Source organism: Branchiostoma belcheri, unplaced genomic scaffold (genome assembly GCF_001625305.1).
Source record: "Branchiostoma belcheri isolate BF01 breed outbred unplaced genomic scaffold, Haploidv18h27 scaffold130, whole genome shotgun sequence".
NCBI classification, from domain to species: domain Eukaryota; kingdom Metazoa; phylum Chordata; class Leptocardii; order Amphioxiformes; family Branchiostomatidae; genus Branchiostoma; species Branchiostoma belcheri.
This window is the reverse complement of record NW_017802714.1, coordinates 514,615-527,529: the sequence shown is the minus strand read 5'-3', so window position 1 is coordinate 527,529 and position 12,915 is coordinate 514,615. Positions and strand designations below refer to the sequence as shown.

The following is a 12,915-nucleotide window of genomic DNA, read 5'->3' as shown; positions in this document are numbered from 1 at the left end:
AGTGGTAGTATTAAATGCTCCACAGTTGTTAAACAGAGTGCATGTTTTGTACAGTTGTCTCATCAGCAGATTACAAAAAATTAAAATTACACCTTATTTTATAAGTTATAGCAGTGAGTGGCTGTACAGTAACACTTCTAATAATGTCATTGTGTGCACTGTGCACAGTACTTGGGTTCCCTGACTGGAATGGTGTAGATTTGAATTAAAGGTCTTTTTTCAGTCTCCACTGTTGATAGTGATCATTATGCCCTCCCATTGAATTTGAAATTTTGAGTATATGGATTACACCACAATGACATATTGTAACTTTTTATACAAGTAGATTCAGAGTGCCATTCACTGGATCATTATGATATAGACCCATCACATAGTCTCCCCTCACCTCACTTTGGCAAAGGCAAACTCACTACTAGGTTTACCATTGATAGAAAATAGAACAAACAATTAATGTAGCCCAAATTTGAGGTGTCCACTTTTGGTTGACAGGCTATACATAGCCATTTGAAGGCCTGGGGCAACCTATAACAGGCATTCCTACATTTGTAAGTTGTTAGCATGTACTAGTATGCAATCTACTTGTACATGTATGTAAAGAGCCATGAACATCCGTGAAACTCTCACGACAAGAAGATGATGAAGTTGTTATCTTCACTAAGTCATACTTCAGTACTGAAACATCATCACATCTCAGTGCTCCAAGTTGTGTTTCATCCTCAGGTACTGCAAAGGAATACAAACACACAAAACATCACAAAAATGGAGATCAGGGCTCGTCTTAACACATCTATGTAAAGCAACACTTCTGGGTGAACAAACACAATGGTGTCTGTGCAAAATACATGTACATATATACATGTATGTGGGTTTAAAACATTTAAAAGACTTTCTTGAGGGGAATTTTGTGAGTCCTCTAAACATTCTGGGGTGTCTTTGGCAGGACAGACTTCATACTCCAGCACAACATGGGTTGTTGAGAAGACAATGGAAGACTTGTTACTGAAAAGCACTGTCTGGGGTTTCAAAAATATTTTGAATGAAAAAAAAAGCACTGTATGGGGATTTCGAGAAGAGTACTAGTAATTGTTGCTAAGAAGCACTGCAAGAACAACTGTAACTAAGAAGCACTGTATGGGGTAGTGGGCACTAGCCTGGGTACCATCCCCAGTAGTATATTCGCAAACTCTATAACTGGGTCTGGACTTGAACACATATAAAACGATTGGTCATGACGTCACGTAATGAGCTAGCCTGAGCAGCGGGGCTTCATTTGATTGGCTGAGCCTCAGAGGCAACAGCCAATGGCGCGCCTGTATTTATTCAAGTGATGTTTGTTGTTTTGTAAACACAGATCTTCGCGCGAGTGTACCTTTTCTCGGTGCGTTCTATTTTGAAATTGTTCAATGCATCTTTTTGCTCAATTTTGAGCGACGATATTCCCTCTAAATTGTCCAAAACTGACGTGATTGCGAGGTCAACATCAACCTCCAAGAGCTGAGCGGCTTGTGCGTTAGCCCTGTTGATGATCGATCGCCGAAAGACTGACTACGGCTATATCATGTGCGCTTAAGCGTTCAGTTCGCCGTCGGACATGTTGATGAAAATTAGATAAGAACAAGGATCTATCTTAACGTAGCCGTTCGGACGTTCCAACGGACGCTAACGTGTCCGAACGGCCCTTACCTAATATGTACACACCCCAAAAAGGGCTTAGACGAGTAGGACCAATCAGCGCGCTCGTTCAAAATCTGAACGAATATTTAGACTCCAGACGCTACATATGTGTTCAAGTCCAGACCCAGTTATAGAGTTTGCGAATATACTACTGGGGATGGTACCCAGGCTAAGTGGGCACTACTCAGGGGCATTAAAACAATACTGAAGAGCACTACATGGAAACAGTTGATATATGGATCAGATATGAATGGACTGAAATATGGTGTATTTGCTCTCGAGCAAATGTCGACCACTCTAGTATCTAAGTTTGTTCCAGTCTCAACCGTGAAAGTTAGATGCTTGTTGTTATTATGCTAACTAGAATCAGAAACTTTTCTTACATTTTTCCTACTGGTGATGGCCTGTTGAACCCAGAGTAGTTCCATACTGATGTGACTTCTCATCTTCCCCAGCTCTGTGGGATCTGTCAGGTAAGATACAGGCATCTCAGGAACACCTACAAATATCAACAAACAAAGCAATCATATCATTGTACTATTTTCCACAATTGTATCAACTGTGTGTATCTGAGACAAAAAAAAATTTCTGTGATAGCACTGACTTTTTAATGGGTTATTCCATGATCAGCGTGAGCCAATGGCATCCTGCTGTATATTACTAGTAATGTTATACATTATAAAGCACTCCTAAATTTTATATTCTGTTGATGTTCAACAAACATCCAAATACTAGTAACTATAGTCAAACCTACTCAAGGCGATCACCCAGGGGAACATAGACAAGTGGTTGCCTTGTACTGTCACCTTAAAGACAGTCAACTCAAAACACAGCTGCATGATGCCTATGATAAAATTAATGCAGCTACACATTCCTACTTCCTAGCAAATGGCAATTTGTCTGAATCCCACATCAACACTCAAGTCAAGACTCCTAACTACATTGTACAAGAATTCCTGGAGTAGTCGCATTTTTGGAGGGAGAGGTGGGCTGATTTGCACTTTCTTCTAATTTGCACTATTTTCTGATTGGCTAAGTTTTCTGATCATGTATTCATCAGAGATGAGCTTGCAATCAGAAAACCTCCTCCCATAAACAATGTGACTTCCTCCAGGAGCACTTCCAAAGTAGACTACCTCTGCACTCAGACAGTGCCACCCAGGGTTTCAGGGTAACACGGGGGTGTTCCACACCGTATTGAATTTTATTTATGTCATACCCACCCAAGAAAACAAGCCTTTCAATGCAAGATGTTCCAAAAGTTGGTGCCACTAAACCCTAAAATGCAACAACATCAGTTACAACGTCCGACTTCTGTATTCGAATTTTCAAAAGCGGTGCACGCGGTTAGGGCGAAACGCACTCGAATCATACTATCATAATAATGGAAGCCATGAAAGCCTGGGCCGTACTGTAAAGTCCGGAACCCGTTATCGAACGTTATCGAGGCCGGGTATGATAGAATTACCTGGAAAAGAGTCTTCCAGTTCCCAAATAGACGTCTGGTCTGCTAGTGATGCCTGTCCTGTATCAGGGTCTGTAGGACCAGACTTGGAGCTGGTGTCAGTAGTGGGGAGAAGGTCTACTGACTCACATGCAGCATTTCTGGACCAGGGGTTCTCATTTTCTGTGCTTTCCTGCATCCTCTGGCTAGGGGTACACTGTTCACTTGTCAATCCGTATCTTCCCTCTGTGTCAAAATGGCCTCTCTGACTCCCCTTGTCTTGTACTTCATTCAATCTCACAGCATCTATACCAGCATCTGTGCCTGAACTGTTTATTCCTGTTTGGTTGTCTTGGTTCTCACTTTGTGGTGGTTTGCTTCCATTCTTTAGACCAAGCTGGCCCAGTTCTTGGTTACTGCTGCAAGTTTGAAGTCCATCCAATGTTTCACCATCATCTTTGTCACTAGTTGTCCTCCTCACAATTTCTCCTTCTGTGTTCTCTGTTTCATCAGTTTTAGCTCTCTCACTACAGTCTTCTCCTGTGTTCTGAGGAAAAACTGTTTCTGTGCTGGCATCTTTCTTTAACAACTGTTTGTTCTCCTGATCTGAGGTTTTCCCAACCTGTTTGTCTGTAGTTTGCTTCACTTCCATTCTAGATCTTGATGATTTGTCCTATGAATATAATAAGAAAATAAGTTGTTAGAATTATGTTGAAAGATTTCTTTGGCAAAATGTTCCAACTGGTTACATGTATGACAAATTTTGCAATGTTAGCAAAATTTGTCAAAATATCACAATATGATTTTTTTTATTCAATCATGGTATTACTGTAATGAGCACAAAATATTCAGAATCGTAATAATTCTTATCATTGACAGCTTGTTGTTGATAATTTATTGACACTCAGGTTACTGTTAATCACTGATCATATTCGCAGTAGCGAAATTTCCTGGTCTGATGACATGTTCAAGGAACTAAATAAACGTTTGCAGTGGTGGCAGGTGCGGAAGAATGAAAGAACACAAATTATTTGTGTTCTTTCATTCTTCCGCACCTGCCACCACGTTTATGGTACAGAAGTGACCACAAAACCGTGAATGTACTAGTATTAAGTAACAGGGTTGGACAAGTCCCATTGCCCACTTGCCCAGGGCAAGTAAAAGTACTGTTCGGGCAAGTAAAAATCCCCCTGTACTTGCCCGATTGGGCAAGTAAATTTTTTGGATGCCAAGTATAGCTGCTATGGTGTTTGGTGCAAAATTACTCATCATTTTGCCAAATTGATATCATATTAATGTCCTTTTGTCCGAAAATCCATTGCAAGTCTCATAACACATTATTTTGATAAATAAAGTATGCAGCATTATAAACTCTAAAATAAGATGCTGGTAGTAAAAATGCATAAAAATGTTATGTATATTTTGGGCAAGTGAAAAGTTGGTTCGGGCAAGTGGAAATGACCATGTACTTGCCCAATAGGGCAAGAGAATTTTTGAAAACTTGTCCAACCCTGAAGTACCTTGTATAGAAGTGATCTCTAGTATAACGTGAACAAAATTTGTATGACAAATACATGACTGTCTAACTTTCTATGATTGCTGGGGCCTAGTACTTTTACCTTGGGTATGACAGTAGGCACACATGGCAGTGTGGATGTCCATGTAATGTCAACATGGCAGGCTGGGTCTGCCAGCTCCTGCACCAGGGCTTCATACTGCTGTCTCAGCTGCCTCAGCTTTCTTCTCACTAACATGCCCCGCACACAAGCCTGGAACAACAGCAATATGTACTTAGTAAGACAGCATTCCTGACAGTCAGCTGTACATGTAGACCTGACAGTCAGCTGTACGTGTAGACCTGACAGTCAGCTGTACATGTAGACCTGACATATAGCTGTACATGTAGACCTGACAGTCAGCTGTACGTGTAGACCTGACAGTCAGCTGTACATGTAGACCTGACAGTCAGCTGTACATGTAGACCTGACAGTCAGCTGTACATGTAGACCTGACAGTCAGCTGTACGTGTAGACCTGACAGTCAGCTGTACATGTAGACCTGACAGTCAGCTGTACATGTAGACCTGACAGTAGACCTGCATGACAGCTATACTAGTACATGTACCGATGTAGACATGACAGCTGTACATGTAGACCTGGAAGTTGACTGTACACGTAGACCCCACAACAACCCCTAGACTACGTATATGATGCTAGGAATATGACACTAGAAATTATAATATAATCTATCAATCCAAGGAGCTTCCATCACGGAAGCTCCTTATCTATGATTCTAAATGGATTTGAAACTATATTCACCATTTAGCTGCACAATTACAAGACTACAGTGTAATTTCACGTTACTTAATATATTAGAGAAGTAATGGGGGTCACCAGTACTTGCTAACAACTCAAATCTGTACCTGAAGTTTACAGATCTTCTGGTGTTCATCACAACATTCGTTTTTCGGCGCCATCTTGGAAAGTCACCAATCCCAGATCCCAGACGGTTCTTTTTTTTGCGCCCCCATGCGGAGCTCAAGAAAACTGCAGCTGGAAATAAATCTATCGGCCGGGAACGTAGGGTAACCAAACGTCCTCTGTGACAGTAGATTTAATATGCTGCAACAAATCATGCCCAAGATTTGAATATAAAAGTTTTTTTAGTGATTTTTACAGGCATCTTCAAGGTAAATTTGCCGTCAAGAACTATTTTACGCCGCGGATGAATGTTACAGTAACACGGCTGTTGATATCTTTTGGGATCGTTCCGCGAATGGAGTACAGTCATAATTTTTCATTTTCAGGTGCACAATTTTTAGCCTAAAACGGCTGGAACATTGCATGGAGACAAGGGTTAAATCACACAGTTTCCATATATATACAGAGAGAGGGCCTGCACGTCAATAGAGGTAAGAAGGTCTTCTTGGTCGTCGGAATTTATTCGAAGTAGTCGGTTTGTTTACTTGGCGTGGGGAGGGGGGCGTTACTACAGATATCATACATTATCAGCCTTTTGAACACTAATATGAAATACTTCAAGTCAAAAGACAAAATTTTAACTCAAGAAACAATTCCTGACAAATAATGTACCCAAAACGACTTTTTAGGGCAGTAAAGCTGGATTTTCAAAGTTAATTTTCTGGTCAATGCATTGTAAAATATGACCCTATCCCTCCTGTTATTACCTTCGCCAAGAAGGTTAACCCCGTTATGTTTTTAGTAGCGTTTGTCTGTGTGTGTGTGTGTGTGTGTGGGTGTGTTTGTGTGTGTGTATGTGTGTGGTTTAGCAAGATAACTCGAGAAGCAGTGGATGGATTGGAATGAAACTTGGTAGGTGGGTAGGACTTCATGAGACCTAGAAATGATTAGATTTTGGGCCCCCTGTTTGTGAGGCAAATAATTTGCGATGTTGCTGACAAAAAACTATTGCATGCCTCGTGTCGTAGGCTGGTTCCAGCTATTGTAAAAGAAAAAGATGCCTCACGTACATAGCTTGGTTTTGCAATGACTTACATGTAGGATGTTAAGATCATTGAAGTGATTTGTCGAGATTGAACGGGTTATTTTTAATTGTAAACAGAGTCTTTGTGTCTCCTGCCGAAGGTTGATGTCTCAAATCTTAGGGCTGTGTACCTAAGTGTAACACTAGTACAGGTACATGTAGTACAGGTACCACTACTAGTGTTAGAGGAAATGGAAGCAGACACAAGGACTCACGTCTGAACGGATTGAAAACACAAAACACAACTGACTTTGTTCAAAGTTTTGGAATGGGATCAGCTGTTCAAATAATTAGCCAGTATTTATTACATTACAGTATTTATTACATTACAATTTTGTACCCTCTAGCTATAGACGTCACCTTTGGTCACTTTGTGTGCATGAGGCCATTTGGTAGGGTGCATCGTTACAGTACTAAGTGCCGGTATTTTATAAGTGATTCGAGCCCAACTCAGATCTCATACTGTCCTCTCCAGAATGACGACCAGTACAGCTCACATCTACAAGTACCTGAGTCTGCCTGACAGTCTACTGCAGCAGCTGGACCAGCAGCGCAGGGATGACCTGCTGTGTGACATCACACTCAAGACAGCAGGACAGGAGTGGAGAGCTCACAAGTGTGTGCTGTCTGCACACTCAGGGTACTTCAAGTCTGTGTTCGCTGCTTATGATGCCACAGAGGTTTGTTTCATACTTTATGCTACTTGCTTTAGTGTTGTATATACATTGTACTGTAGCAGAGGTCCTACACAATCGTATATGGAGTTACGATGCAACTTAGGGTTGGACAAGTCCCATTGCCCACGGCAAGTAAAAGCACTGTTCGAGCAAGCAAAATCACTCATCATTTTCCCATAATGTATTCCCATGATATCTTATTGATGTCAGTCAAAGTATGACTTTTTGTCAAAGAATCATTTGCAAGTCTCAAACCTCCTTAGTTAATGGGAAATACTGGTCAACTTTTTACTGAAAAAATTTCCTTGCGGTAAAAATGCATAGAAACATGTCATTTACATTTTGCATAGGGCAAGTGATCGAAAAGTTGGTTTGGCCAAGTAGAAATGACCGTCACCATGTGCTTGCCGGATAGGGCAAGTGGATTTTTGAAAACTTGTCCAACCCTGGCCTGAATGCTAAACTTTATTCCAACAATCCAACAGAAAGGTACATTAAGAACATATTTTCAATGACCACTGTCACCTTCATCCTATTCCTAGTCTTAGGAAAATTAGTGTTGCAGGGCTCGAAATTCATTTATGGGAATAGGTGCACTGGTGCACCCAACCTACATGTAAATAGTTGGGTCCACAAAAATATTCTGGGTGCACCATATAAAATGAAATAAGTAAAATGTCAGCAAAAACTAATGTGTTTCATTTCTGAAGGAATGTACTACTTATTATTTTTCTGGCACTTGGAAGTTAAGAATACGCTGTGTTCTAATACATTGAACATCTTTACATACAAAAACCAAAGAAAATATGTAGGTGCACTGGTGCACAGCACCCAAAGAAAAAGATTAGGTGCACTGTGAGCTCCAAATAGGGTCCACATGCACCCAGTATTTCAAGCCCTGTGTTGTGTTCCTGGTCTCTGTCTTTAAGAAATTACTATATAGGGCTGGTTGGCAGGGATTGTTTCCTGATCTAATTTTGTTGTTTTTAAATTAAAGATTTCAACTGAAGTGAATTAACAAACATAGTTAGATAATATTACAAATCCTTTTTTTCTCTTACCTGAGCAGGTCCAACTGGACCCTGTGACAGAGAAAGGCTTCAGTGCTCTTCTGGACTACATGTACACAGCCAAGCTGGTGCTGACCAAGGAGACAGCCCAGGACATCTTGGTAGCAGCAGGGTTTCTGGAGATTGTCAATGTGCTGTCTGACTGTTCCACCTACCTGAGTGGACCAGAGGAACAGCCTGTGGACAACCAACCAAACACTGCTGGTCAGAAAGAAACCACAGAACCAGGAGGTAGGCACTGCTGGATTAGAATCATGTTTAAGATCTGCAGTATTCTGTTTCCATGTGTTTTCTTTAGTTTAAGGCCTAGGATTCTAGTAGGAAAAAACAGTCTTGTTTCCTGTTTCCCAACCGACCCTAGAATAAACTGCTGACCCTAGCTTTTTTTTTTAGAGAGATGATCGCCCTTCTCTAGCTTCATGATCTGACACCTGAGTGATGAAATGTTGTACAATTGGTTTTCCAATATTGATATGAGAAATGAAAGTGTCACCATGCAAATCTTACTTTGTTAATGTTATTACTGTAATTTGTATAAGTTTGATCACTTAAGAGATTGCTAAAGTCTGAAAGAAAAGATAATCCCTACCTACTGACCCTATTTTTTTTCAGGACTGAAACAGGGATCACAACATTTTTTTCCTATGCCCAAGTACAAACCATTACTGTCCCAGTGTTCAGATGTGTTGTAGGTCTGCAGTATTCTGTTTCCACACAGCTTTAAGTGCAAACCATTCTTGTCCCAGTGTTCAGAAGTGTTTTATATCTGCATTATTCTGTTTTCATGTGTTAGCTTTAAGTCCAAACCGTTCTTGTCCCAGTTTTCAGATGTGTTTTAGATGTGCAGTACTCATGTATTCTGTTTCCAAATTGTGTTAGCTGTATGTACACTGTACATACCATTCCTATCCCATTGTTCAGATGTACTAACTTTGTTGTCTGTAGGATCTGCCCCTCCCACCCAGCCACAGCCAGTCAAGCTGGATAGAGTGTTCTGTTTCATGTGTTAGCTTTATTACAGTGTTGAGATGTTGTAACTTTGTTGTCTGTAGGATCCGCCCCTCCCACCCAACCACAGCCAGTCAAGCTGGATAGAGTGTTCTGTTTCCATGTGTTAGCTTTATTACAGTGTTGAGATGTTGTAACTTTGTTGTCTGTAGGATCCGCCCCTCCCACCCAGCCACAGCCAGTCAAGCTGGATAGAGTGTTCTGTTTCATGTGTTAGCTTTAATTACAGTGTTGAGATGTTGTAACTTTGTTGTCTGTAGGATCTGCCCCTCCCACCCAACCACAGCCAGTCAAGCGGGGTAGAGGCAGGCCGAAGGGCTCAAAGGGACGTCCTAAACAGACGGCCATGTTGTCTGATGATGATGATGATGATGTGGACCTGAGCAAGCTTGTTCTGCAGGGGGACGGACCGTACACCTGCGACATCTGCCAGGCTCAGTTCACCCGCAGGTCCAAGATCCTGGCCCACAGAAGGAGACATGCGGTGGAGAAGCTGTTCACGTGTGACATCTGTGATGAGACCTTCTCCAAGAAAGGCCCTTACCTGAGCCACAGGAGGACACACGGCACTAACCTCACCTGTAGAAAATGTAGCGCTGACTTCAGCGATGAGAAGAGCCTAGAAGAACATATGAAAGAACACACGGAGGAGGACAAGTTTCTGTGTGTGGAGTGTGATAGACCCTTCCTGTCACGCAGCTCTCTCATTCAACACAAGCGGAGACACACTGGTGAGAAACCCTTCACCTGTAAGGACTGTTCCAAGAGTTTTGCCCAGAAGACGACGCTGATTCGCCACTGTCGCAGCCACACAGGCGAGAAGCCGTTTGCCTGCGACCTCTGTCAAAAGAGGTTTTCAGAAAAGGGTAACATGTTAACTCATCGCAGGATACACACCGGGGAGAAACCATTCAAGTGTGAGGTGTGCGAGACCCGGTTTGGAAAGTTGTCTACGCTGATCCAACACCGCAGACAGCACACGCACAAGGGGGAGAAACCTTTCACCTGTGAGATCTGCAACGCTGCGTACACCCAGAAGAGCCACCTGGTGTCACATCAGAAGTTAAAACACATGGGGCAGGCTCGCTTCTCCTGCTCATTCTGCTCAGCACAGTTTGACAACAAGTTTCACTTCACGCGGCACCAGAGAACCCACACAGGCGAGCGCCCGTTTCAGTGTGACACGTGTCATTCTAGATTTGCCCTGAAAGCTAACCTGCAGAGGCACAAAACATTACACAGTAAAGAGAAGCAGGGGAGGGGGCGTTCTGCAAAGCAACAAGACGCAGGTGCAGCAGGTGCTGATCAGCCTGTTCAGGTGCAGCTGCAGCTGCCACAGGGTGTTTCAGCTGCAAGCCACATCCAGGCACTGGTGTCCCAGAGTGGGGAGACCATTCCCATCAGAGTTACGGACATTTCTCCGGAGATATCTCCAGTCTCACACGCGTCACAGATACAAGACATCCAGCCCAGCTCTACCACTCAAACAGTACAGATTGTAGATCTGCAAGCCAACCCTCAAAATGCAACCCAAGCACTACTGCAACTGTGTAGCATTGATCATGACTACCCTCAGTAGAAGCTTGTTTCATGTACATGTACATGTGTGTGTGTAACAGACATACAAAATATACTGACATCAGGGGTGCAAGAGTATACAGTGCAGTTTTACCGAATACTAGTGCAATTTTACGGAATACAGTGCAAATTTATGGAATACAGTGCAATATTACGGAATACAGTGCACTGTATACTAATACGATTGCACTGTATTCCATAAAATTGCACTGTATTCCGTAAAATTGCACTGTATTCCGTAAAATTGCACTGTATTCCGTAAAATTGCACTGTTATCCATAAAATTGCACTATATATTAATTGGCACCTCTGGACATGATGTTTGATACATTTCTTAACATATATGATGTACATTGTTGTCACTCTCCAAATTCTAAATGTTTTAGAATGTTTGTGTGTGTTTTAATAATCTCCGGGTAGAGATTCCCATCTGTTATGTGATTGTAATCAGTGATTCTACCAGAGTATAAGAGAATGAGGTTATTGCTTTATACATGTATGTAATTTAGCATCCACCAATAAACCTGGAAAGTTAAACACAGTTACTGATATTTAATAAACAATCTGTGCTTGCCATAAAAGCTAAATATGTCTTAATGCTGTACTGTACCAGCAGAGAAAACTCTGATTAAAGTTTCTGTTTCCTATCAGGATCTTTTCCAGTATAATTGCCTAAGGTCACAGCAAGTAAATTTTATGTATGACATCCTCCACAGACTCCAAATCTAATGCGAGCGAGCGGGAAAAAAAAAGCGGGCGGAAAAAACAAGGTTTCTACATTTTAAACTTTGACTTAATCATTGTACAAATGCTTTTTGTTCAGTGGGAACATCACATATACACATTCCCATCATTCACCATTAAGAAATCATAGAATTTTCGCAATAATTATGCAAATTAGGTCATCATTTGCATAATTAGAATCTGTTGATGTTCCTTCTGCCATAGGTTACATACATTACATAACACTGGTCGCATCAATTTTGGAAAGTCACAAGGCATTTGGAAACTCAAGTAAAAATTGATTTTCAACATTCAAGTTTCACATCAGTGTGTAGCTCTTGGTGTAATGAGCACAGTGATATGAAAATTATTGTTCTGCAGTGTTCATAACTTAAGATATCATTAATAATAAATACAAGCAGACCGGTGGTCTTTCCTAACAGCCCGTCAGGCCTAACAACTAGCCCGCAAGTTTTAATTACAGGACCTTCGGTCTAAAGGCACTAGACTACAGGTGTAGAATCCCAGCCCGCGGGCTGATTTACTCAAAAACCATTCAGACCGTCAGCCTAACTTCAGCCCGCGGTCTGGAATTTCTGGTCAAAGAGGTGCAAAAAGCCCAAAACAATGGCATGGAAGGCGTGAATTGATTGATGTTTGCAGACTGTCTGTGCCAATTTCAGCCTGGTGGGGTAAGGATTCAGACCTCACGGACTACATCTCAGCCCGCGGTCTGATCCAAGTGATGTGTAAAACTTCATTCTCAGAGCAGAAAATAAGGAAGGAGAGCATAATCCACACCCATCTGTTAACAGTGTTGTACATTTTTGCCGCTTTCAACCTCATTCACTCACTCAATCACTCAGCTTCGCATGCTCTTTCAACTACATGTAGACCACAAAAAAGAAAGAAGAGCTTACAAACACGTTATGTACCAGCTAGGGGTAGAAAATGAAACAATTTTTTCTCATGAGCATCCTGAATGTCATTGAAGTTCAGTTCAGTTCAGTTGAAACATTGGGAAAATTGTTACAGACAGTTTTGCCGGACAAAATTCTAGTACTATATAATATGAGCAAGAAGCCTAATACATGCATATAATGCAACTTGAACCTGCTTTCAAGCAATGGAGTTATAAAATCCTCAGTCCATTTCTGTTCAACCATGGTTCAACAGTTCTCAGGTAATTATTCTGATCAAGGAACAATTGTTATGCGGGATGAAACTAAGTATTAGT

General features: G+C 41.6%; 2 protein-coding genes across 2 annotated transcripts; one reads left to right on the top strand and one right to left on the bottom strand.

Moving 5' to 3' along the window:
- Positions 1–621: 621 nt before the first annotated feature.
- LOC109464025 lies at positions 622–5,617 on the bottom strand. Its single transcript, XM_019760945.1, has 5 exons — positions 5,541–5,617; positions 4,738–4,887; positions 3,143–3,791; positions 2,058–2,173; positions 622–723 (listed from the first exon to the last, which is right to left on the bottom strand). Exons 1-5 carry the CDS (start codon positions 5,592–5,594, stop codon positions 691–693), a joined length of 1,002 nt encoding a protein of 333 aa, XP_019616504.1. The 5' UTR covers positions 5,595–5,617; the 3' UTR covers positions 622–690.
- A 290-nt stretch (positions 5,618–5,907) lies between these two features.
- LOC109464021 (zinc finger protein 436-like) lies at positions 5,908–11,042 on the top strand. Its single transcript, XM_019760941.1, has 4 exons — positions 5,908–6,029; positions 7,098–7,302; positions 8,369–8,600; positions 9,638–11,042. The coding sequence occupies exons 2-4, from the start codon at positions 7,099–7,101 to the stop codon at positions 10,954–10,956; spliced, it is 1,755 nt and encodes a 584-aa protein (XP_019616500.1). The 5' UTR covers positions 5,908–6,029; position 7,098; the 3' UTR covers positions 10,957–11,042.
- Positions 11,043–12,915: the final 1,873 nt, after the last annotated feature.